Here is a 27,469-nt window from a genome sequence, read left to right as displayed (position 1 = left end):
TATTTACCTTAAACAGCATTGTAACTTGCTTTTACTACTCCCACATAGAGGACAAACAAAATGGATTCTGTGTCTTCACTAAAAGTGACAACTTTCAAGTTAAATGTGAGATAGCAATTTTTAGGCTTAGGAAAAGGTATTATTGCCAATCTCAAACCAAACAGGTTGTTGCAGAGCAGGCATTTCTGGCCGTTACTACAGAAATCTGGTGAAAAGCTCTGAAAATTAGTACTGAAATGCAGAGTTGTATGAATTATGAATTACCAGTGAATGTCAAAATTGATCAGGAAATACAAATCATAGTGAAACAGCCTTAAATCAATAATCGTTCATCAGTCCTACAAAGCCAGCAACATTCAACGTCTAATCTTGAAGCACACTCAAAGACAAATGAAACTCGGCCCTCCAAAGGCATTTATTTGGAAGATCGTTTTGAGAGGCTCTGCACAGTCTATCCTTAGTCTATCCTTGACTTTGAGCCTACCAAACCCACCCCTCCTCAGCCTCCAAAAAAGACTCACTCCGACATTTAATCTAGTTTTACAAGTTTTTTACAATGTTACAGCATATTCTTCAAGGTACAGAATCAGTTGCACTGGAGTTCAACCTCAACACTAAGAAAGAACTAAGCCTTCTACGTAAAAACACACTAGCTATCTAAGCTAATTCAATATACTACTTCACATAATTTTTAAGTTTACTGAATTTTAATGCTCTGGGATTTGTGGCTTCTCTTTTGGCCAGGATGGTTTAGCCCTAGAATGACATACTCCTGCTAATGTACAGATTATTGTATTAAAATCCTACAGCACTCTGCAGATAACTCATCACAAAACTACTGGGAATCACACAGGCAGAAGGTGAGTATGCCCTAATGTAATAGACTTTCATTGCAAACATCTACATCCAAGCCACACTGTACTGAAGATTTGAGATACCCCGAAGAATTCCTAAATACGATCACAGAAATAAGATAACTCTAATCCAAAAAAGAAAAAAAAAAAAAAAAAAGAATTAATTTCTCGTCAGTTTCATTGCACGAGACGTATTTCTTTATCCAGTGGCCAACACTGAAGCCAAGAAATGTTGTGATGGAAATGGAGAAATCCCTCTAGGACAGCAATCTGTCTAATTCAGAAGGGCCAACATGATGTAACATCATAGGCCTACCTATTTCAACCACTGCTTTAATAAAACCACAAGGAAGATATGAAAGGGGAAGGGGAACAATAAGGAGCATAGCTTTTTTGCTCATCTTTCCATTACACAGAAAGAACAGAGAAACGAGATCCAGGAGTTTAAAATGTCAGTGTGGTCAATCAGTGCAGGCAGTAAGACATTTTCCCAAAGGAATTTTAATCAGATATAGTTTTTGTTTGGAAAAAATCTTATTTATTTTTCAGTAATTCTATCTGAGTAGCCATAAATATGGTTTCCAACTCAGCAAAAGAGAAATAGCAGTCTGGAAGAGAAGTCTTCAAAAGAATGGAGACTGTACTGTCTCCAATAATGTACTTAAATGGAGTTTACTGTCCAAATTGTTCAGCTTTTGGCACAATTGTCATGAGTCAACTGCAAACTTCTGCCTCAGAATCAATGACAGAAAAATAGTAAGAGAAATTTTAAGCCCTCATTAACAGAAGGATAATAGAGTGAAAAAACGATGCTGTATTTATTTCCTTCTATAATGGTTTTTTTTCCTACAAATTTGTCTTAAATAAATCTCTACTTAGATCAATTAGAATGTAAATTACCTCTGAATAGGAAAAATTACTTTACATCAATGCCTCTTAATTTAATAAGGGAGACAATTTTTCAAGGGAATATTTATCTACCTTTTTTAACCACCTTTTCCTTACTTTCTTGCTACTATTTTTTCAGGCTTGCTGGTTCCAGTGTCTTCAAAGAGCAGCAACTGTTGGTTTTCAGAAAAGCATCATGTCACACAGCCTGTTTCTAATTTTGCTAGTACGAATAGCAGCCTTGTAACAACACCCCTATTCTCTGGTCAAGGATAGGCCAATTACAGGCAGTCACTATGTGCATTCCTAATGAAAAGCTGCTCTTCCCCCCTAAGATTTCCAGTCAGTGGCATTCAGCATGACCAATGGGACAAGCTCCAATGACGAGCCCATACAGACTTTGAGTATGTTCAGATATTTTGGCCACATGATCATAGAATATCTTGAGTTGGAAGAGTCCCATAAGGATCACTGAGTCCAACTCCTGGCTCTACACAGGACTATTCACAAATCAGAGCACAAGCCTGAGAGCACTGTCCAAATGTCCCTTGAACTGTTAGTTTGGGGCAATGACCGCTGCCCTGAGCAGTCTGTTCCATGCCCACCATCCTCTGACAAAGAACCTTTCCATAATCCAGTACCTGCCCCTCCCCTGACACAGCTCCAGGCCGTTCCCTTGGGCCCTGTCACTGTCACAGAGAGCAGAGTCAGCACTGCCCCTCCACAGGGTATAAAAACAAGTGTGCAGCCAACAAGACACCTATTGTAATCCTCTCTTTGCAGTTTCCATTCAGAAGGCCTCTGGCTGGAATCCTGAGTGCAGCTTTGGGTACCATGTCTCAAGAAACTCTGAACCAAATCAACAGAATGAACAGGGATTCAGCAAATGTGAAAGATGAAAAGAGATCGCCTAAAGAGAAGACAGAGGGGGCTGTGGCAGCAACGTGGGAGAAAGGCAGCCTTCTTCAAGAGGAAATAAGAATTTGTTCTCTGGGTGCTTACTAGAGATGACCAGAAGCAATAGACTAAAACTGCATAAAAATATAGGATTTAGATATCAGGAAAGTGTTAAAAATAATTAAGCAAACAGAATTGTTCATGAAATCTTCAGCTGTGGAAGGCTTTAAGAAGAGTATATGCAAACATCTCCTCTTGCTGCAGAGTTGCGATTCTCCTCCAGTCCTGATATGCATGATGCAGCTAGTTCCTCATGTCTGCTTGCTCTCAGGCTGATAGGGATCAGCAAGGAGCAGAAGGTAGTATAAATCACGTATAAAGCCACAGCAATACCAAATTTCTGCCCACCTCAGGACAGCAGGGAGAAGGCAGTGGACAGAATGAATTACTCCAGAGCAGAAGGCCAAGGCACCAGGTGATGAACTAGTCACTGCTTACCCAAATAGCATAAAACAATGAAGTGCCAAACTGTGCTGGCAATCCTAATAATAATAATATATATATATATATATATATTCTTCTGTAAAACTTACAGTACTGGGGATAATATAAGACTGGAGTTCTTCACTGCAAGGCAGAATATGAAAAGTTAAGACAGTAGTTAAGAATTCAAAAGACTGCTTTTATTAACGCCTGTTCTAAGCTGATTAACTTCTGCAGTCTGATAGCTTGCCGTAACCTGTGGAGAACACAGATGCACCAGGATCCCTCCCCAGTGCATCACAGGGAAGTGCGGGAGCTCAGCAGATCTGATTGTTTCTATGACACCTACTGCAGGCTGATTTCCATTCCATCAAGGTTATTCCTGTCATTTTCAAAGACAAAGAATTTAACAAGAGTCAGGTTGCTTTGTTTGCTTTCTTGTTTGCTTGTACCAAACTTCCAAAACAAGTGCTGTAAAGTATCTCTTATGAGGGTATTTTTAACTTGGGCTAGTTTCCTATCTGTGACCTTGAGCAAGCTCCTTCAGTCCACCATACAGTAATCAATACAATCAAAACACTTTAAACTCCAGAAGGTTATACAACTTTCCCCAACATTGACACTTGCCACTGTTAGTAAAAGGGAATATATTTCTGTATATATTCAGCTTTAATGTGGAAAAGCATAATTGAACAAGAAAAGAAAATACAAATATTTTGTTACCTAATAAAATAATGTACTTGTGAACACAAGCTAAAATTAATTGAAATAAATCTTAATCAGGGAGGCTGCTGCTAAATAGTCAGGGGAGATGAGGTCACGTTCAAACAGCTTTGATAACAAAACCAGGAGTCATTTATTTTGTTACACGGTTTCCACTCACACAGTAAGGGCATCATTACATGGGAGAAGGAAGATCAATGTTACCTTGAATGTTAGATTTAAAAAAAAATAAAAATAAATATAGTATTTAACTGTGCTCCTTTTTTTCAAGATTGACATGTTGAGTTATTTAAACAGGAGGAAAGTTATTCCTAACAGCAGCAGATAAATGCAGAAAGCCCTAACAATGTTATAAATGCTGCTTGTGTTTCTGTAACTACTGAGAAGCATTAAAACCATCATATATGTGACCTGTCATAACTGTTCATGGTATAGCCTCACAAATGCACCATGTTATGTTATCTGCCTTAGAACATCACCAAATGCCATCTTCCTAACCAGACCACTGTTATTATTTGATGTAAAAACACATCCTTTCATCAAAGGACCTAGAGAAAGTGCTTGCAAATTACTAAATGAACATTTGCCAATCAATCTGTCAGAAGCTGGTTAGAAATCAGTCAGAAGAAACCAGTTCAAAACCATGGACAGAGGGTGAGGAAGGAAAATCAGGAAACAGGTGGAAAACTCAGAGGAGAAGGCCTTGAATAAGGTCCATCATGGAGTGAGATAGGTACTGTTACTTCATTACACCAGGGGAACACCTGTCCATGGAGACAGTGGAAGGATGAAAGCAAAAATACTAGCATCATCTCAGTTATTCTCCCATCATTGACTCTATTAATATTTCTGCTCTGTACCTGGGAACAGCAGACATCTCTCACGTCAGGTTATCTACAAGGCCTGTAGAGGAATGAAGGAGCTTAGCTACTGCTAGCTACATTTCCCAGACTAGAAAAATGTAGAGGTATTATTAGATTCCCTGCTAAACACCAAGTAGTTGAAATATGTCAGTACAGGTTAAATTATCGTATTTCAAACAGATAGGCATATATTTTGGAAACAAAGTTATAAACAAAAAATTAAATTGAAAAACTTCTGAATTCTCATTTTGAACTCTGAAAATTCAGAGTCCTTGTTTGAAATTAACACAGACTTTACTGTGATCATACCCACTTCTCTTTGGTGTTCCAAACAGAAGTGTGTAACTAACTGATTTGATTATCCTTCATCTAGCTACATACGTGTGTGTATAGCAAGACTGGAAGTAAGATACACAGATGCATACAGACAAATAAGTAGTTTCTATATTTATTTGTCTATTCGGACATCACACAAAGTATCAATCAGAGAGCAAACACAGTGAAACCCTCTTCTACATATTATTTTAACCAGAAGAACAGTGGCCTAAATTAGAACAGATACATAACACAGTACAGGCAAACAGAATTTCCTCATAGATGTAGGCTGATTGATAAACTCTATGTTGAGAGATGGCAGTGGCTTTTATTTTGGTCTGAAAGCTACTTAAATTTGACATCATGTCAAAATAAAAGAACTAGATGAAAAGATTAGTATGTAACAAAGATGAAAGGAAATTAAAAATTATGGCAATGGCAAAATCACAGCGCACTGAATGTCATCAGACTAATCTGCAAATTGTAACCTAGAACATCAGGAAATCAAACCTGATGAAATTTGGAATAGAGAAACCCATTCTAGTTTTGTTTAGTTGCCAATATTTCCATGAAATCTTAACAATCACACCTGCAGAACACTTAGAAAGCTCTCCTCTACTCAATAGTCAGCTGACTGTTGAGGTCAGGATGATGTGGCTTCTACTGCTGGAGGGTGAGACTTCATGACTCTTCTACAGATACAGAAAAAAAAGGACAATTTTGTCTGATGTGATGAATGTAAGTAAATTTTGGACAAGCAGTATTCTAGCCTCCTTTCATCCACTGCTGAAAATCACATTCTCTGGATCAAAAGCATCTTATGAAGATACTGCAGAAAAATTACATTGGGTAAAACCCTACAATTTATACCTAATAGGAAAGCATACTTGTGTTCACTTTGGCGAGATGCTGATTACAATGCATTTAAACATTATCTGGGTCCTCTACCCCAGTTTAATCAAAGACTTTTTCCAGCCTTCAATTACTTTCATTTCCTTCCAATGCAGCCAGGCTTTCTACTTTCACTACACATTTCAGCTGAAGAACATTCTTCCTTTTGCCAGTGTCTATTCAAAATTGTTCTTAAGCTCCATTTGCAACCCACAGACTACTGCTGTGTCCAATTTGTTATTTTTTGTTTCTATCATAAATACAGGGTTTTTAAAAACATAATTAAAGCAGCAGCAACACTGTAAGAACATGAAGGTATAGGCTCCATTAGGTCTTATATGTACAAGCATTTTCACTAATGAAAACAGGTTTCGGAACAACTTTGCTCGTTTTCATTTAATTGCTGGCTAATGGGTATCTTGGTGTGTCACTGTGTGTGTTCTGAAGTTTCCTTCTAAGGAAAAGATAATGTAATGTTCTGAATGATTCTAGATAAGCTCTCGGGACTGACGGTAAGAGACACCTTGTTATGGCTCTGCCTGACTTTTTGCAGTAGAGTGATTTGAACAAATGCCATAAAAATAACCATTTACTCTCATTATTTACCACCAATTTTATGGCCAATTTACAGCTCTCAAGTACTTTACTGCAGTATGGACATTGTTCTTAGAAATATGAGGGCAGAGGAGAAAAATAAAATAGTGAACTTGTAAAGGTCATTAAGTGAGCAGGGTAAGGAAATTCATGAAAGACTTATTGCAATGATTAAATACTTATTATGCAGTCAGATAAGGCTTAATTTCAATAACCTTGCTCAAGTTTACCTAATTACGGAACTGACTGCTTCAAAGTGTTTTTTCTTTTGTACAAATAAAAAATATTCTCATACCTGGACGTTGGACTGACAAAAACATTTTTTATTAAGGCATTTTTCCATACTGCTATTGCTTAAGTCATACTCTGCTAACTGTTATTCACTAGCTTGAATTCCAGCATCAAGAAGACTCTTTGTGGATAACAAGTAAAGAACAATTTGCAGTGGTTCGATTTTGGAGATGTGTAATAATTCTGTATGTATGCACTACAGTACGAGATGGCAATATAATTATAAACCTGCGAGTGACCATTTCAACAATAATGCTCTGTGAAATGCCACTAACTGTACACTTGCTTTGATGAATTTGAGTAATGGATATCCAAAGGGTCAAAACAGTTCCTGACCCTCTGGATGGTTAAAGATTCTCAGCAGCACTGTCTGGATATGTCATTATCATTTTGTCTCTTAGAATCACTTAAAAAAAAAAAAAAAAAAAAAAAGCTTTTCTTTTTTTTTTTTTCCACAGAAAGATTCCCTTTTTGTAATCATATTTGCTTTTAAACAGAGAACCATAATTTTGATGCTTTAAAGGCAGAGAAAATCATTTCTGCTTCCGATGCAACCTATTTGTAATTCAGAACAAGGAGGAAGGCAATTAACTGACATCTTTCTACATAATAATATAAGTTAAGGCTCTAAGGCTTTGCCTACACTAGGGAAATTCAGACAAGTTTCTCACTGTTGCTGACACTGGCTTGGCCAAAACACTGTTAGGAATATTAAAGGTCTAATGCAGATGAACACACCAGCCTCAAAAAATGCTGTCAGCAATTAAGACTTTCCTGGAAAAGGAGTGGCATTCAGAAGTATGAATAACTGAATAATGCCGTCCAAGCAACCTGTCCCCGTTGTTTATCAGTAGTTATCAAATATGTTCCCACATAACGTCATCAGCCTTCTTTCATTCTTCTACTTTGCTAAAGCTTCTATTTCTTTAAAAGTATTTTAATTTTGAATAGACCGCTACTGAACCGTTTCTTAAAAATAAATTTAAGAAAAGATACTTCATAATAAAAACAGAAAGTTTGAATTATTTTCTATGAATGCCATTTTTAATCACCATTTCCATAGACAAAATCCTAACAGATGCTTTATAATACGGCTTCCTCACAAAATGAATCTGATCCTTTGGCACCCATCATCATGCTTGCATCTGCAAGCACAATATTTAAGAGCTACATTCCACCTGAATGGTGCTTTTAAACTAAACTTTTTCTATTTAAAAAATAAATCATTAAAACATTGCTGGGAGGAATATGGTTATAAATGAGGATATTGGCAAGAATCCAGTGTTACTGGGGAGGTAGATATTCACACTACTTGTGCTGCCAGTGGTGATTAATTAAAAGCCGTTAGATACCTGAAGCCCTAACAGTTCATTCAATATGATTCCCATTGCAGGAATGACCTGCTTTTGCTGACGAGATATTTATGCAGGCAGAAAAGAAAAAGAAAATCATGATAGCAAAGCTCAAAGACACAAAGATATAAATGTTCATGTTTTATTTAAGGTCCCAGCTTTTAGTCTGGTTGGTTGCATATCAGGAGAGGTGATTTCTGTCTCCACAGTATAGTTAATCAGGAAACCCACACAAATCAGGTGGTAGAACTGCAGAGATCTGAGGCTAAAACCTTTGTGACTGCAGAGCAATGCAGAGGAAATGGGGGAGCAAATGAATGCAGAAAATGTGGAAAACAGCAGTAGAAAACATAGGAAAATGATGAAAGCGCCAAGTGGTGAGAGCAAAAACAGCCAACGCTTCACAAGTTTATCCGTTGGTGCTACAGATATTGTTTTCAGCAGATGCCTGAATTTCCTTGAGAACAAGCAGAATTCAGCAATTATGAATGAAAGACATCTTCCCATGAGCACGAAGGATTTAAAATAATCTGCAATTTTTACCACATTTGCCTGAAGTAATTTGAATCCTAAATTACACAGGAGAACACCCTCAACAAAGTCCAGTTCCTATATTCACATGGAGAGAGAGATCTTTTCGCTGTCATTCACACATCCTGCTGACACTTGCTTTCCAGATGTTGGTTGAGCACTATGCTGCATACTAAGTAACTACCATATTGCCAATTATGATATTTTCTCACTGATGACAATAAACTAGATGTTCAGATATTTTCTATGCAACTGATAGAAATCCAATATTAATAAGACAGCTTTTAGTGAAGCAAGCCTGTGCAATCATTAGAAGACACTAACGCCAAACTAAAACGAGGAAAAGCAATGAATACAACCACCCTACAATCTGTATGTTAAGGAGATACTAATACGTTCTGTAAGAATGTAGTGCTGAATTTTCTCTTTAAAATAATCTGTGATGTTCTGTAACACCATTATACAGCTCTACTTTATAGAGAACCAATAATAAGAACCACAAGGAGCCATCTAGACATCAGGACCCTGTTCCAACTTACAGAGAAAATTAAATACAGAAAAACAAAAAAGCAAATCACCAGTGCAGGGTTGGGTTTTTAATTTTATTTATTTATTTGTTTGTTTATTATTACGTGGGGCCAGAGAACCTGTTTCTATCAGTCAGTTTGTTGTCCTAAACAAAGATTTAGAACTGAAGTAGAAGAACTCAAAGATCATCTTTTGAATGAAGTTTCTTATTTTTAGATTAAGAAAAAAACCAAAACAACAGCAAGAAAAAAACAGCAGATCAAAATAGGACTGCTATCAGTGCACAAAGTGAGCCACTAACCTGGTTAATTAGTCAGAAACAAACCCACATGATATGAATCAGACTTATTGTACTTTACTTTGCTAGGCACTGCTTTGCCCACTATTTATTCACCTTGTTAATACAATATGATCTTAGCTTCCTTTTGCAAATCTTTAGAAATGACCTGAACAGAAACTAAATAATGTAAGGTCTTCAAACATCAGTTAAGGGAAGCAAAGGATAACTTCAACTGTACATAATGTTCTTGTACATAAGGAAGCAATTTCAACTTAGTATAATGGAGAACATTTCACTATTGCACATCAACTCCACTTATTTATATAGATACTTCTGTTTCTAGAACAAGAATACCACCACTATTATATTTTACAGTCACATTTTACCTTGATCCAAATTCTCATTCATGTAGGCAAAAATGTTTTAATTTGAGTAGGCATAACAAATTTTGGATGAATTTCCTTCAGACTAAGTCATTTATACTCCTATGAAAATGAGTTCACATGGTAGCCAAGGGTTCCTCAGCAGTCTATGCTTTTCAATCGGATTTTCTGAAGACAAGTTATTCCTCAAAGCATTGGCAGTGTGCAAGTTAAATAATATATTAGATAGACTACTGACTCATACAAAGTAAGAAACTCCTGTGAGTCTGCAAGGAAATAAAATCTTTATCTTAAATATTTTCAGCTAAATCACTAATAGCTTAATACCTGTTGTGTGATACTCATTTATTAAAAACCTTTTGAAAATACCACAGCATAGACCTACCTGTTGCTTTGACACAAGAATTCTGGAAAGGAAAGTCTTGCTAAAGCCCTGCAGCACATGTGTGCAGAATTTCACAGGGCTGCAGCATGCTCTTTCTTCACGAGCTTTGTTTTTGCCAAGGGGACTGAATGACAGGAGGGTTCACCCGCTCCCAAGTTTTGCTTGCCTTTCTGACCATCCTGTGTGTGTGGCTTGGGAACATCCAGAATAAACAGAGCTTGAAGATCTTCAGTCTAAGGCCAAGATCCTGCTCTGAAACAGCTGTTATATAGCACTTGAGAAAAAAAATGCAGCAGCCTTTTAGTGAAGGTGCTCTGTGGACTTGAGAAAAATGGATTCAGTTCCTGACCTTACAGTGACTGTTTCATGACCCTGGGAAACTCACTTCATCTACCCGTGCCTTGATACAAAACCTTCTGCCCCCCACAAACTGCCCTGAGTCTGCATCCATTAATATTTGATATAGTGTTGTGCCTGGGCTCTTCTTCAGTGGGTACACAGTGTGGGAAAGCAGGTCAAAGCTCGGGATAATGTTTAAAAAAAGAGCTACATATCATAGCAACGATCCACAGTTTCCATCTCCTTTCACGTAATCTCTTATACCTCATGTGATCACTTTGTGCGTTCAGTATTTCTATTACAAGTGCTAGATTTCTATTTGCACAAAATTTATCCCTGACATTACAGAAGATAAGGCTATCACAGTTTTATTGATTGAGCAGAGAAGCCTACATATGTTTTCAATCACTACTACACAGAGCATTTTGAAGAGATGACACATTTAACTAAGAAGAGATGGAGAAATACGGAAAAAGAAAACAGGAGACAAGATGACCCAGTAAAACGTTCAGTCCTATGTATTTCTTAATATTTTTCAGTCTTTAAAGCCTTCATGACAGAGCCAAGTTCTCCAGCTATTTCACCTTGAACTTATTTTTATAGCTTGAACTTGAATTTTAGCAAAATGCATTCAACAAATCTTAGCAACGTGAGTCACACTGAAACACATCACATGCACTTTAATACATGGATGCTGTAAGAAAATACACCTTCCGCTGCTCCATTTTGACAAAGAAACAAGAAATACTTGAGGTACTTTACAGAAGAGTATAGTAAGCAATGGATTAGGAGTATTTGTCCAATAAGGTGCTTCTAGTGGTAGAATCAGTCCTCTATGCCCAACTAGCAAGTGTTAATCTACTTCAATTAATCAACTTTGAGGAAAATGATTATATAAAATAATGGATTAGAAAAATTAAAGAGAATACTATCTGCAGACTGTACAAAAGATTTTTTGGTAATGATGCTGCTGACAATTCATCAGATTTAACAAGGTGTAGTGAAAGAGGAACTGACCTCCCGAGGACAGATGATTCTCTTGGGACGTGGTGCCTCTTGTTGTAACTGATACACTGTCAAAGACAAAAATGTACAGATAATTAGAAGACTGCAACATACACAAACTTTTATTCAGATGAGTCTTTTAGCCAGAGGCTACAGAGAAAAATGCAAATGCAAAGACAGCAAACTGAGTTATTTAGGTATGTGCAAGTCATTTATATGAAAACATGACTAGTTTGCTGACCCATAAACTAGTAAAACTGAATATTGTTTTAACTCTTAGAATCATTACTTCCTTTTAGAATTGTTTCTGCCTCTATATCAGAAAAAAAAAAAAAAAAAAAGGCTAGAAAGATTTTTCAGGTGTATCTTAGGATGAAATCTCACTTCTGCACGTACTGTGTCTGAAGACCAGAATGCTCACTAGCAGCACCTGTGCTTTTTGGATAGGGCAAGAAAAGGTTCAGTCCATTTAAAAGAGCCCATCATCATCTCATAATTTATTTCTTTTTAAGATTTCCTGGTGACTACAGAACTACAGCGAACAGAACAATTACGCCACATTCAAATGGCCCAGGATCAATTTTGCCAATCTTCTGAAGGCTGCAGGAGAAAGAGCTGAGGCCAGGGGTAGTTGCTGAACCCTGGCCCCCGGCCTCTTCCCTTCATGTATTTAATGAGATCCTTCCCCTTCTTTCCACTCAAAAGTCATGAGAGGGAGCTGACATACAGTGACAGTAATCAATTCCAGTGCAGACAGACTGTCTCTCCATAACTCCAGTAAAAATCCCAAAGGCTGGGATTGCCTCCCTGGAGGAAGGCCTTCTGTATACTGTATTTGGAAAAATGATGTTGTGCCTAGGAATCTTTTTTTAAAGACTGGATTTCTAGGGAAGGGCTCTTCATGATGCTTGTGAAGCTCTGAATTATGCCCTAAAAAGTGGTAAACTATGGAAGGAAAATAAATACTGGTAGATTTGGTAAATACAGGAGTCCTGTCACAGAAAGGGTATGGAAATGGTATGTGTTGCACTTCAGCACTTTCTCTTCTGCATCTTCTCTTTAAATGCAGTTGGAATTAAACATCAGAAGTCCTCAGCTTGCACCCAATTTCATCTCTCAGGGGATATGCAAGCTTCGGGGAGCTTCGGGGGCTTGACATTCTTTGCTAATGTCAAAGTGGAAAAAACGACATCCTTTCCCAACCCAATCTCTGCATCTCTGGTTCATAAGAGGGACACAACAGGAGATTTGATAACTCCTCATATCCCCTGTCAGTTTTAATGCCTATGTATGCACTCCAGCTCTGAATATGTACTGAGAATTTAGACTTAACCTGCTTCACTAAGCACTGCCAGACCTATTGCTACTTTTGTAGAAGATTTATCACAACTTCAGGACTTTCTTACCTCTTCCAATTGTGTTACCAAGCAAAACTGAAAGCTTTCCTTTCGCTCTTTTCTGACCAAATTACTTGTATATCCAAAGAATTGTCAAGTAAAGCATGAAAAATATGCTTCAAAATCAGAGATCATTTCTTAAAACTCTGGTTATTCTGCATCACAGTATTACAGTTTTAAGAGACCATTTGTGAATGTTTGAAATCAGCACAATATCTGATTCAGCAAGGTACTGATGCTTACCACCACAATGCATAATACTAAACATATTAAAGAAGAAAATATTTTTATTTCCCCATAATTTCCCAGTAGGTAAAAGGTACTCTATGGGTTCAAAATATTGCAAGTGCAAGATTGCTTCCTCGCCATTTTAAATGAAAGATCTATTTCCCCAATTTATTCATTTAAATTTTAATTGAAAAATTATACTTTATAAAAATCCCATTTTTCAGTAATCAAAACTGTTAAATATTAACTGACAGAGCAAATTAAGCTGATGAAACTGTTTCTAAAATAACCTTGATAGCTGTGGTGCTGAAAAAAAAGTCTGAAGAATACATGGGAAGCCTAACTTATGACATGCTGCACGTAGATGAAATGAGAAGAGTAAAGAGCTCTTTGAAATGTCTGAAAGGATCGCTGAGGCTGATCACACAGTCCTAGAATGGTTTGGGTTGAAAGGGACCTCAAAGATCATCTAGTTCCAATGCCTCTGCTGCATGCAGGGTTGCCAATCACTAAATCAGGCGTTAGTTTAGATTGCCCAGAGATGTCATCGATATCACTGGAGAAGCATCAGAATTTCACAAAACAAAGGGAGGAATGGAACAGCTTATACCAGATGTCACCTCCAAGCAAATGAAAGAGAAGAATGTTATCAGTAGCCAGCAAGGATTCACCAAGGGGAAATCATGCTTGACCAATATAGTCTGAAGAAGACTGCCGTCATTCTCGAGCAATTAATCTGCACAATAATCTGAACTTAGAAAGATATCTAATTTACTAATACATCAGAGGAAAACAAAATAAGATTACTAGTATACAAATTAATAATAATAATCTACATGCTGCCTTAAGTGTGCAAGATGAGAAAAGGGCCCCCAGGTAACAAGCACAGCAGAGCTTGTGACTGATCATAATCACAGAAAATACTGTGAATGGGAAGTGGTTTATTGGGAAAGATAACAAATTCAGATTTGGTTATATTAACTTTAAATAGAAAGACATTAAACTGATAGACAGCCCAGTAGAACTACTGGAGAGAGAAGCAAAACCATTAGGATGAAAGAGAGAAGACATATTGGGAGCAGAAAGAAAGGACGGAGACCCATCACTGGCATGATGGTGAGAGATGCCAAACAGTTCAAGGAGAGAGAACCAACAAGGACAGGCAAGAATACTCAGAAACGATGCACAGCAAGGCAAGGATGGAGGAGGCAAAAACAGCAAAAGGACAGGTAAGAGCTAGGAAAGACAATATTCCACAGACTGGGGCATTACAGAGGAAAGCATGTGTGATGGTATAGAAAGCTGTGCTCTTCTCCAGAAAGGTTCTCTCTTGTTACTGCTTCAAATGATTGCTATGTGAAAATCTGCAGATGAGGTATGAATACAAGTGAAATATGATGGCTAAGGTGACTCGATAAAAACGTGCCCTACAGCTAAGTTCCAATAAGCACAGACACCTCATTAAGTGACCTCATTTCAGAAGCACAGAACATCCCACAGCTCTGCCTGATTTCATTATATTTGCTGGGTGCTCACTGCTTGGACTGACACACTGCTGAGACCTCAGCAGAGCCCAGTGGATGGTCAGAAGTTCAGAAAGATTTTGACCCTCCCTTATTCACTTCCTCCAGTGACACCCTAGCCTTGCTTTTCTGCCTCATTTCCCCCTCATCACTGCTGAAAATCTTAAATCAGAATCCAATTCATAAGGATATGGTTGACTGAAATAATATAAAAACATACTTACTTAATACAGTGGTAAGCAGTGATTGACATCTGACCCAGTCTATCTCAGCATTTAGAACTGACAGGCAGGTTAGAGACAAACTCACTTTGATTATAACAAAAGATTACGCTTGAACAAAATGATGCATTGTTATTCTAGCCCAGAGAAAATTAACCTCATAAAAAGTCAACAGCACACAAAAAGAAAAATGTATTATTAGTGCTTAGAGAACAGCAACAGACCGGAAGTAACTTTCTGGTCCAGCATCAGATGCAAGCGAAACAGATAGTACTATTAGGACAAAATATTGAACCAAAATGCAGCAGTGCGATAGAAAAAACAAGAAAAAAAGAATCTTTTAAATGCCCCTTGAAGAATTTTTATGAGCTTAATAATTCAAATAACTTGCCAACAGTCATAGTATCATAATCACCTGGGAGTGCATAAAGGTAACAAAGCTTTAATTGATTATAGAATATCTAAGGGAACATTTCTTTGAGATATAAAATAACTAGTTAGAATACATATAGCTCTTCTGTTCCAGAGAGAGGATGAGACTTGTCTCCCAGAATAAATAAGGTAAATCCTCTAATCTAACACTGGCTGATCTAAAATTAATGCCTCCTGTTTTATTATGTCAGCCCACAGCGTCAGAAGCTGATGTTGGTGGTATGGCAGTAGAGGTTAAACCTTCCTGATAGTATTCCATTAAATGCAGTTGCCACATGACAGATGGCAGCAGAAGGGCAGTCTGACAAAATGGTGTCTGAGATGAAAGTGCGTATGAAGCAAAAATGTGACACTGAATTCCTCCATGAAGAAAAAATGGCACCCACTGACATTCACGGACACTTTCTGAACGCCAGTGGAGACCAAACACTGGAAACAAGCACAGTGAGGTGGTGGCTGGTGGGTTTCAGCAGTGACAACAGCGACATGAAAAACAAGCCATGTTCCAGATAGCCATGCACAGCTGTCATAGCATGAAATGAAGAGTATCACAATCAGCTCATTCACACAGATCAGTAGATTACAACCAGAAATTTATGCATGGAGCTGAATATCTGATTCAATGCATTGGAAATAATGGTTGCAATGTTGGAATATTGCACTTTGCACTAGGTTGCTCCCACAGATGCTGACACAAGAACGGAAAGAACATTGTGTGCAGGTTTGTTAGGACCTATTGAACTACAGTGAGGATGAAGGTGGCAGTTTCTTGGATCACACCATTACTGGTGAAGAGATGTGGTGCCACCGCTATGAGCAAAGGTCAGAACAGCAGTCTGTAGAGTAGCAACATGTGAATTCCCCATCAAAGAAAAAGTTCAAGTCACAGCCCTCAGCTGGTAAAGTGATGTGCAATAGGAAAGGGGTGATCCTTCTGGATTTCCTGCGACCTAGACAAACCATAAGTTCTTAGCACCACATTGTGATGCTGACTCAGCTGAAGGCTCAAACTGTCAGACTCACACCAGAGAAGAAGACAATCTTTCACTTGAAACATGATAACAATAGCCCTTATATCAATTTGAAGACTGTGAAGCACATTGCCAGTCTTGGCTAGACTGTCCTACCACACCCACCGAATAGTCTGGATTTGGCAACTTCTAATTTCCATCTGTTCAGGCCGATGAAAGATGGACTGTGTGGGTAACATTTTCCTAGCAATGTCACCATCATAGCAGCTGTGAAACAGTGGGTCACCTCCGCTGGTACAGATTTTCAGAAGCAGAGCATGCAAGCCCTTTTTATTCATCAATGGTGAAAATGCATAACTGATAGCGGTGACTGTATCAAAACAGTGTTTTAGCTGTGAATTTGCTCTATCAAACGGTGTTATTGCGCTCTTTGTATTTGTTGTAGTTTCCATGGAAATAAATAGGAGGCATTACTTTTGGAGCAATCTAAGTATTTTAGACAGGAATGTCTACTTATAAAATCTGTTCTGTGTAAGCAACGTAGAGGCAACATGCAGAAATCAACACTTAGTCCTTTTCTGCCAGAGAAGGTGGACTATCACCACCAATGTCTTCATACCTTTTTCAATCTGTAGTGTGCCAGCAACTCAAGCTTTCTATTTTAACTCATCTATGACTATTGCTCAGTGATGCTCCAATGGAGAGGAAAAATTCCAATCACTGTTTTTATAAAGCAGCGAAGAAATGCACTGCCTTCTGCCAAACAATGCCTCATAGAATTCCTTAGTTTTGTGGCTCTGCACCTTGCCATTATAACTTCACAACAGAGTATGAATCCGCGTTTATTCATAAACAAGTGAACATCTTCTGTATTAGAACTGTGCATCTTTTCCAAATCCAGCTGAAACAAGCTTGTGAATTATACCAAGTCTAACACTTGGATTCTGAAAGCTGTTCTGCTTTGACCAGACTTTGCCCATGAACACTGTTTAACTGAATACTTCGCCTGCACAAACTGGAAAATCTGCCTTTGATGAGAAGCTGGAAGAGCTGAAGCACTGATAATTATGTCAATGAAAGACCACATAGCACACCTATGCAGCTGTTTTAAAAGAAGTCCGAAGTATATGCAAAGTATTTTAATAGTATATTAGCAAACATGGAAAAAAGTTACTAGCTAAAATACGCATAAAATAATTGTTAAATAAATACTGATTGCTAAGAGTAAAATGCATGTACTCATTTAAACCTGACGGGACAGGAGGAGATTGCATCAGAGAGTAATGCTATCATTGGTCATAATTTTTATACTTAATTGAACAGACAACACTTTTTCTAGAGGAGCAAAGAAGTGCATTTTATCCAATATTGCAATGAAAAACATATGTCTGTGGCTAAGTAGTCTCAGCAATAAATCTCTGTAGGCTTAAACTACTATGTGAATTTTGGAGCCAGGTAACTTTTTCCTAAGTCATTCATGCATGGGGTTGAGATGCTGATGACTTTGAGATCATTAAAGACGTCAACGTTGGAGGCAGCCTGGGCTGCAGCGACCATGCCCTGGTTGAGTTCATGATCTCGAGGGATGTGGGCCTGGCAAAGGGTGGGGTCAGGACCCTGAACTTTGGAAGAGCAAACTGTAACCTGTTCAATGATTGTTGGCCAAGATCCCCTGGGATGTTGTCCTTAAAGATATAGATGTTGAGGAGAGCTGGCTACTCTTCAAGGCTGCCCTCCTGAAAGCACAAGAGGTCTCCATCCCTCTGAATAGGAAAGTGGGCAGACGAGATAGGAAACTGGCATGGCTTGGCAAGGACCTGCTGGGCACACTGAGGGCAAAGAAAGGTGCGTACAAGCTCTGGAAACAAGGGTGTGTCACCTGGGAAGAGTACAGGGATGCTGTCTGGACTTGCAGACGTAGGATCAGGAAAGCCAAGGCGCAGATAGAACTGAACTTGGCGAGGGATGTGAAAAACAATAAGAAGACATTCTATAGGTACACTGGCCAGAAGAGACAGGTCAAAACGGGTGCACCTTCTTTAGTAAATTTAAAAGGAGAACTGGCTTCAACGGACAAAGAGAAAGCTGAGGTACTGAATGAGTTCTTTGCCTCGGTCTTCACTGGTGGCCAGGATTCCAGTCTTTCTCACGTCCCTGAGCCCTGCACCCCCAAGCCTCCAGGTGGGGACCAGGGGGGTAAATCCCCCCTCACTGTAAGGGCAGAGCAAGTCCGAGACTGCCTCATGAGACTGGATGAGTACAAGTCTTTAGGGCCGGATGGTGTGCATCCCAGGGTTCTGAAGGAGCTGGCTGAGGTGGTTGCCAAGCCACTCTCCATCATATTTGAGAAGTCATGGCTGCCAGCCGAGGTCCCAGATGACTGGAGGAAGGGTTACGTCACTCCCATTTACAAGAAAGGGAGCAAGGAGGACCCAGGGAACTACAGGCTGGTGAGTCTCACCTGTGCCTGGGAAGATCATGGAACAGATCCTCCTGGATGACATGCTCGATCACATGAGGAATGAGCGTGTGATCTGAGACAGCCAGCATGGCTTCACCAGGAGAAGGTCATGCTTAACCAATCCTGTGGCCTTCTATGATGGAGTGACGGTGTTGGTGGATGAGGGGAAGGCAACTGATGTCATTTACCTGGACTTGACCAAGGCCTTTGACATGGTCCCCCACCACATCCTTGTCTCCAGATTGGAGGGATGTGGATTTGATGGGTGGATCACTCGTTGGATAAGAAATTGGTTGAAAGGCCGCAGACAGAGGGTGGTGATCAATGGTTCTATGTCCAGGTGGAGGCCGGTAACGAGTGGAGTCCCCTAGGAGTCTGTCTTGGGACCGGTGCTCTTTAACATCTTTATCAATGACATCGATGATGGAATCGAGTGCACCCTCAGCAAATTTGCTGACGACACCAAGCTGAATGGTGCGGTCGACACGGAGGAAGGAAGGGATGCCATTCAGAGGGACCTTGACAGACTTGAAAGGTGGGCCCGGGTGAACCTAATGAGGTTCAACACGGCAAAGTGCAGGGTTTTGCACTTGGGCCGGAGGAACCCCAGGCATCTATACAGACTGGAAGGAGAAGTCCTTGAGAGCAGCTCTGCAGAGAAGGACCTGGGGGTCCTGATGGATGACAAACTTAACAGGAGCCAGCAGTGTGCTCTTGCAGCTCAGAAAGCAAATGGTATCCTGGGCTCCATCATGAGAGGGGTGGTCAGCAGGGACAGGGAGGTGATTGTCCCTCTCTATTCTGCTCTTGTGAGGCCTGATCTGGAGTACTGTGTCCAGGTATGGAGCCCCCAGTACAAGAAAGATAGAGAGCTGTTGGAGAGGGTCCAGAGAAGGGCCACAAAGATAATCAGGGGGCTGGAGCACCTCCCCTACGAGGACAGGCTGAGGGAGCTGGGCTTATTCAGCCTGGAGAAGAGAAGGCTGCGGGGTGACCTCATTGCAGCCTTTCAGTACCTGAAGGGAGCCTATAAACAGGAAGGGAGTAAACTCTTTGAAAGGGTAGATAACAGCAGGACAAGGAGGAATGGTTTCAAGTTGAAAGAGGGAAGATTTAGGTTGGATGTTAGGGGGAAGTTCTTTACCAGGAGAGTGGTGAGGTGCTGGAATAGGCTGCCCAGAGAGGTTGTGGATGCCCATCCCTGGAGGTGTTCAAGGCCAGGTTGGATGGAGCCCTGGGCAACCTGGTCTAGTAAATGGGGAGGTTGGTGGCCCTGCCCGGCAGGGGGGTTGGAGATTCATGATCCTTGAGGTCCCTTCCAACCCAGGCCATTCTGTGATTCTGTGACTTTGTCATTGCCACAATATTGGCATCCTACTTATATCCAAATAGGAAATGATATACTCATATTCTGTTAGTTCATCCTGTTGTGCTTTTGTTGTTTGTGTATTTTTTAAACGATTATCTGTAAACTCTCAGGCAAACGTAACCAAACTTTTTCACCTCATGCACTGACCTGCCTGCTGCACAAGTGAGATGACTAAGATAAGGTACGTAAAGGCATGTGCTTATTTCCTGTTAGTTTTTGCTGTTTTTCTCTATAGAAAGCTTCCTTACTATCATTTCACATCCTGGTCTCACAGAGTCAATGGCAGTTTTTCCACTGACTTTAAGTAAGCTTGGTTTTTATACTAAAAGAACACACTCCAGCATTTACTTTTCTCCAAATAGTCTTCAAAATACACCAGACTGGTCGAAAAAAATACATATATTTCTGTTGACTTTTAAGAAAGTTTTTCTCATATATTTAAAATACTGGAACAACAAAAACACAGGTCTCTGGAAAACAGTGTTCTGAGAAGCAATCTTTGTAATTTAATGGTATACTCAAATTCCGGATGAAAGAATCCCAGTCTACTATGAGGTAGAATGTCATTCTCACGTAGGTGGTGTCCTGAAGTGTACTGCAATGTGCATGAAAGCAAAGTCAACAAGTCTACTTAAGTCTTTAGAATTATACATGTATAGGCATGTAACTACTGTGATGCTTTTTATACTTCCATTTCTGTAATGGTGCTGTACTGAATTTGAAATTGCCAAAATAAGAGGGTTAACTTTTGCTTAGGAGAGCTATGCATCTGAAATCAGTAGGGAAAAAAAAAAAACACCCAAAGCTACAGTTTCACTTAAGTTTCTGTAACTGTTCAAAATAAGATCAAATTTACATTCTATCTTTAACAAGGATTTAAAAGGTAATATTTCATCTTAGATCTGTACTGATTTATTAAAACACTGAAAGCAAAAAAGAGCATAAAATATTCATTTCTGCATTGCACTCTATGTAGATGACTTTTCTTACAGCAAACAGGAAGGTTCTTAGAACTGATCACAGGGTCATTAATTTCTAAACCACTTCAAAAAATATCTTATATTGTTCAGGATCAAAAATATTATCATCTTAAAGTGAATCGACAACCCATATAAAAAGACAAGTACACTCAAATCTTCCCTTCAGTAAATGCATGAAGCATTAACCTCTGCCTCTGGAGCCCTTAAAAGAAAAGCCATGAAACACAGGATTTACACATTAGTGAGGCAACCCAGAGAATCTGTCACTCAAAGTCCTGCTGTATTTGCTCTATAGGGCGGGACCGAGAAAAGTTCAAGTTTCACCGTTGTCCCATTTATTGTCCCATTTAGTAATTTCTACAGTCATATCAGACATTTATTTTTTATTTTTTCCCCCAACAAAGAAAGGAAAAAGACATAACAGTGACATATTGGCAAGGTACTAAGATTATTCATTTTTCTGGTGTACTTACAGTACGATTTCCATATTGGAGGCTGGTATTCTTCAGCATCTAAAATACAAGTGAAAAGAGAAATAAATCAGTCAATTGGCCACTGGGTCAAACTGTCAGCATGCATTTTTCTGTTGAGAGTCCTCAGCTTGTCAGCAAAATTCACATTTCTTTCCCAAGAGAGATGCTAGCTCATTTAGAGAACAGTTTACTATGTGAGAGAAGAATATAAATTTCAACTACTTGTAGATCCAAAGTGCTTTTTCCAAATCAGTCAAATACAACAGGAATTAATTTCATTCCAATCTGCATATAGTTTCCTGACTCACCAGTATTTTTAAAGTAATTAACTAGACTGGTAGCAACACTGTTTGTTTACTTTACTCAGCATGATAAAGACTCTGGCTTCCACTACTGGCTTTCAATCAGGCTTCTAATTCCACTATTCAGATTTTAGAGCAAGTATCAATGAACAATATACGCTTAGCTAAAAAGATGCACAGCTCAGACTGGACACTGATTTGACAGTTCCAACAATGAGATTCAATTATACTTCTTGAACTGACTAGAGGATGCAATTTGCATATTTTCCAGAAACTGCATCAGCAAAAAAAAATATAAGTAAGATGTTAGAAAGAAGAAGGACTGCAAAAACTGCAGCTGAAGACAGATAGAAATTGTCCTTATCAACTGATGGCACAAAAAGAGTGCTATCTTTTCTTAGCACAAGAGTTATATAGTGCTGCTGGATAAATTTTTGACAGACAGATCAGAGTTTCTATTTAAAAGTGCAAGCTTACAGAGCCTGAGTTTAAACAAAAAGCCACCATGTTAAGAGCCCAGAGTGCAGAAGGATCTCTAGGCTGGAACGGAGACCAGCACCACTTGAGTGTCACGTTGAGTACATGAGACCACAAACCTCACTCCAGAGGGAGCTTTCCAGGCCTTCCTAAGGAAGGCTGTTGCTTACACATCCAAAAATCCCAGCAGAGGCCAGGCTTGAAGTAGAATATTTAACTAAGCTGCTGTACATCATCTACAAAGGGTGGGGTACCATGAATTAGCTTGGCTCTGAACTGCCATGTTGCCAAACACTTTGAAGAATCGTTTGTAGCAGGAGTATATCATTAACCTCCTAATACTGTGTAAGTTAATTAAGGTGTTTGGTATTTACCAAACCTACTTAAGTTATGCTAATGTAATTCAATTATACTTGCATAGCTCATGATCCCTGTCTATTTATATACACACAACCACTTTAAATATATCCATGCAAAAGTTTGTTTACTAGGAATGTTAATCATTAACTACCATCTGCCACTTCTAACTCTATTGTTTTTTAAAAAAAGGATAAAACCCAGCAATTATCACAGTTACTGCCTGGAATAATATGCTGCAACAATCTGCAGATATATTGATTAGGAAACCCATTCAATTCTGGTTTCAGCTGGAGCCACTTCACAACTTTGGCAAAATTTTCAACACTTCCAGGCTGACAGAGTTATATCATACTGTGGCAATCCAAGAGTAATTAGCTTTCAAATTCATTATACAGAAGGATTATTTTAAATTCTGTGAAGCTATTCATGAGACCAGCGAAATTTATTCATGCAAGAGCAGGTTAATTTTTTCTCCTCTCACACTATAATGGTAATACATCACTCAGGCTTTTTTTCTATACATCTGTTGCTCTCTATACAGTTTGCTATAAAACCATAATACCGTGTATTATATTCCTATTCCACACTTTCATACTACTGCAACAGGATTTCTGAATTTGCTTATTAACAGCTTGGGTTTTTCTTCCCAATAGGAGAAACACTGAGATAATGCAAATATTGGATTATCTATACTTGTGACTCCACAAAGGAAATAATAGTGGGATCAACAATGAAAAAAATAAGTATCAGTTGTTGCTATCATCTTGCAAATTAATTAGAAAGAGCGCATGGAACTGAACAATGGAAGCTGTTCTACAAGTGGCCATAAAGTGCTTCATTAGCTTTAGACAGACTGATGGTGTGGAAACACCGTAGCCTAGGTAAAAAACACAATCATTTTGGAGATAGTCATAAAACAAAACTGTCAGTGATTATGTTAGATCTGTCACGGTTATTAATCTGTCAGCCCAGAGCAGACAGAAACAAGTAACTGTAAAGGGCAGTACACTTGGAGGAAAAACATGGGTCACCAGCTCCACGTTCTCCCTCACGAGGTACTGCAGCATCCTCTCCAATCCCTCCAGCTGATAGCATCTTAAAGCCCAGAGAACAAAACACAGCACAAGCGACATTATTAACGCTGTTTTTTGTCAAGCTATTGTGCATGACATTTGATGGCATCCATTTGCAGGGAGATAAAAACAATTAGCTTAAATACAACCCAGAGAGAGAGGTCATGCTTAAGGATCAGGAAAATGTTCAGTGGAGCTCTCTCACAGAGATTACCAGTAATAGTTTCAGTGGTCAGTGTGGAAAGTACGTGACATCTCAAATCCCTCAGCTTTCACCTTCAGTTCTCGATGTGGTAATGATCTCAAGCAGGGACCACATACCTCAGTTTTGATCTACCTACTTAGCCAAAATCAATCAACAACAAAAAAAATCAGACTTGGCACAAACGACAAGCGCCCTGAGTTATCTCATTATATTATATTCCTAATGTGAACTTCAATCATAAGGCTTATCCTAACTGTGATAGGCAGTACGTGAAAAAAGGTTTAACTGACATATTCTTAGGTGATAAGACAGGAAGGTTCTCTCATATCACTGCTCTCTTGAGGGGTTCACACTTTCAACAGTGACATGTCTAAATTCAAGAAGGAAGACAGCCAAGCACAAGGTCGAAAGTAGCTGCCACAGGAAAAACTGAAAGCACAAAAGGAGTACCAGTCTGAAAAGCTCAACCAAACATCACAGGGTCAGCTACGATACACCTCAATTTAAAGAGACTCTCTGAATGAACTATATAAATTCCAGAATTTTATGCCACTTTTTTTTTTAATTTCAAGTCTTAATATCAACACTGTATCAGAAATGCAAAAAACCATGAAAATCCAAGGAGCCCTCACACTGCTCCCACAATGGAAAAATTTGAAGTAGCAAAGCAGGCACGAGGGACTTCCATGAAGAGCCTTGTAGGCAATACCATCAGCTCAATCCTTCAAAACATAACAGTTGAAAAGGTCAGTACTTATTAGGCGTAAGAAAATAGCTAGAAGTTGGTTATACAGAAAGGCAGTAGGAATGGTGAATGCTTCCAAGGAAGACAGAAGGGTACTTCTGCAAAGGATGCGTGATAAATGGTCTACACTTATAGCCATTCTTGAGCAATTTCTAAGAAACAAAGCTTACATTAATTACAGAGTAAGCAAAGTTGTCCATAGATTTCAAGCCCTGTACTTCTCCACACCTGGCTCTGAAACAAATGTGCCACCCTTCTGGGAGCAGTTGTGAAAGACGCTGGAGTGGCTAAATTCCTCTTCACTGCTTCCTTGTACTTTGAGCAGGCAACAGTGTAACACCACCGTTTGTGTTCTTGTGTTACCAACACTGGGACTGACCTAGAAAAAGCAGCTCTACCAAGCTACCCATTAGGAAAGACTTTAGACTGTCAATACAGGTAATGCACTGGAAAGAGGAAACTGTTTTACAGGAAAGATCACAGATCACATCACACAACTCAAATATTTCTGACTTGTAAATATAGTTTCTAATTACAAGGGGAACAGTAACAAATCTCCAAATGTGCCATGACCAGTTTAGAGATTCCAGAAAGTACTGATCCCTGTAGTACTTAAGTGTTACACAGACCATACTGAGATGGCTGTCTAAGGGTCACCATAACTCTGCTAATTTATTCATACTCAGTATATAATAAATAAATAGAAGGAAGAAAACTTTTTTTTCCCCTTTGTCCTCACTATAATATTATTTTAAAAATAATAATAATAAAAAAATCTGCACTTCACCTTGGAAGTGCTATCTCAGCTTGGATTTTCTGCCATCATTGTCTGAACTTCAGATTTCCTTTCCAGGAACTGCTAATTTTAAAACTATGACCTGTGTGTGCAAGAAAAGACCCTTATGTGTGAAGAAGAGCCAATTTGGAAGAGACTGGCTTACTGGCAGTATGCAGATAAATGATTAACCGGATGAACAAGTCTAGTTACTAATTTCTTCATCTTCTATTGTTATTTTCAGGTCCAAGACTAGAACCTACTCGTACTTTAAAGCCTTTTGAATACTTCCCTGAAAGAGTTGATAGCTTTGTTTTCAAAACATTAAATGAGCATGTTATTTTTATTATTTTATAGATAATTATACAGATATAAGAATAACATACAACTCTTGAGTAAAATGCCATGTGAAAAATCAATGAATTTGCATACTTAGAGGCACATGTTTGTATTTTTCATTTCCCTTCATACAACCAGGACTGTATTGTACAACTGACTAGCGTTGAGATCACAGAACCACAGAATGGCTGAGGACGGCAAGGACCTCCGTAGGCCACCTCATCCAAGTGTCTACTCAAGCAGGGGCACACAGAACTGCTTGCCCAAGAGCAGGTCCAGATGGCATTGGGCTGTCTACAAGGAAGGTTTGTATTCAACATGTCATCCACCAAGACCCCCAAGTCCCCTTCTTCAGAGCTTGTCCAGCCATGTGGCTCCTAGCATACATAACTGCATGGAAGGAGTAGTGAGGGAGCTTTTTTGCTAAGGGCAGTTTTTTTGTTGTTTTTTTTTTTTTCAACATGCAAAACATCTCTGCATTATTTAATTTCCACTAAGTGCTTAAAACTTAGCAATTACAGAAGCTCATTTTCATCTTATCTGGTCCCCTAATGGCCAGTAAGCTAGATGGCAAACAGCTATTTTCATTTGTTCTACCCTGTTGCAAATTAATATAGATGCAAACACAACTAGCTCATATTGCATCAATTCTGGCTAACTATTTTGAATAGGCACTTTTATGTGTGACTGTTGTATGGCAAATACATTTGGGTGTTGTGGGTACTTTTGTTCCATATAGTAACTGTCCTTACAAGCACGTCTTTGACTACCCTTTGAGAAAGAATGCTCCTATTTTCCAAGTTGCAAACAATCATACTGTCAAATGAGTATTCCTCTTTGACTCCTAAAAAGTCAGTGTTTGTTCCTTTGAAAAACAAAATTAATTATCTTGCAGTTAATAATTAGTGATGTAACTTTTGAAAACACTTCAGTGTATCAAGAGCCTTGTTTAAGGTTTCATTCAGGCATACATTTGCCTACAGAAGCAGCCAGTAGTTAACATCTTTATTGCTGAACTTTCTCTTCACCAGCACATAGAGAACTAAAATATAGAAAGATACTTCAACTTTTGTCTTAATGAGATATTTCACCTTCCAGTGTAAGGCACCACAAAAGAAGCAATCACATTATTTGTAACATGCATGATCACTGGTATATTCATTCACATGGTGAGTACTTCCCGCTATGCCATTCTGCTTCTAAAAAAATCAGCAATAGTGTGCAATTTAAAATGTCAAAAAAACACTTGTAAAAGGGATGGAGGTCCTGCACAGTGATCAGGCTGAAACAGTAAGCTTGTAATAAGCACAATAGAAACTGACAGCTATGTTGTATCTTTTGCTTTTGTATACCATAAACTTGTGATTAGAAACCACTGATGTTGCAAATGAAGCTCATTTACTCAATTCTACCCATCAGTCTTCCTAAATTGTGCTCTCTTGCTTTTGCTTCAGACTTCAAATCATTATCTTTTGTAGACAAGCGGGCAATCCATAGAAAATTTGGTTTTATACACGCATCTAGATCACTAAAATG

At 38.8% G+C, this 27,469-nt stretch overlaps 1 protein-coding gene across 3 annotated transcripts in view; it reads right to left on the bottom strand.

Annotated features, from left to right (window-relative positions):
- The window catches only part of CHN2 (chimerin 2), a 162,103-nt gene that overhangs the window by 75,469 nt on the left and 59,165 nt on the right, over positions 1-27,469 (bottom strand). For all 3 annotated transcript variants that reach the window (XM_425997.8, XM_046932420.1, XM_040692943.1), the window contains 2 exons: positions 21,658-21,696; positions 11,615-11,670 (listed from right to left, as the gene is read on the bottom strand). In XM_425997.8, the coding sequence (XP_425997.2) occupies positions 11,615-11,670; positions 21,658-21,696 (95 nt within the window). The remainder of the gene's footprint in view (positions 1-11,614; positions 11,671-21,657; positions 21,697-27,469) is intronic.

The sequence above is a fragment of the Gallus gallus genome, chromosome 2, assembly GCF_016699485.2.
Source record: "Gallus gallus isolate bGalGal1 chromosome 2, bGalGal1.mat.broiler.GRCg7b, whole genome shotgun sequence".
Lineage (NCBI taxonomy): Eukaryota > Metazoa > Chordata > Aves > Galliformes > Phasianidae > Gallus > Gallus gallus.
Note: the sequence above shows the minus strand (reverse complement) of the source record. Positions and strands in the feature narration are given on the sequence as shown.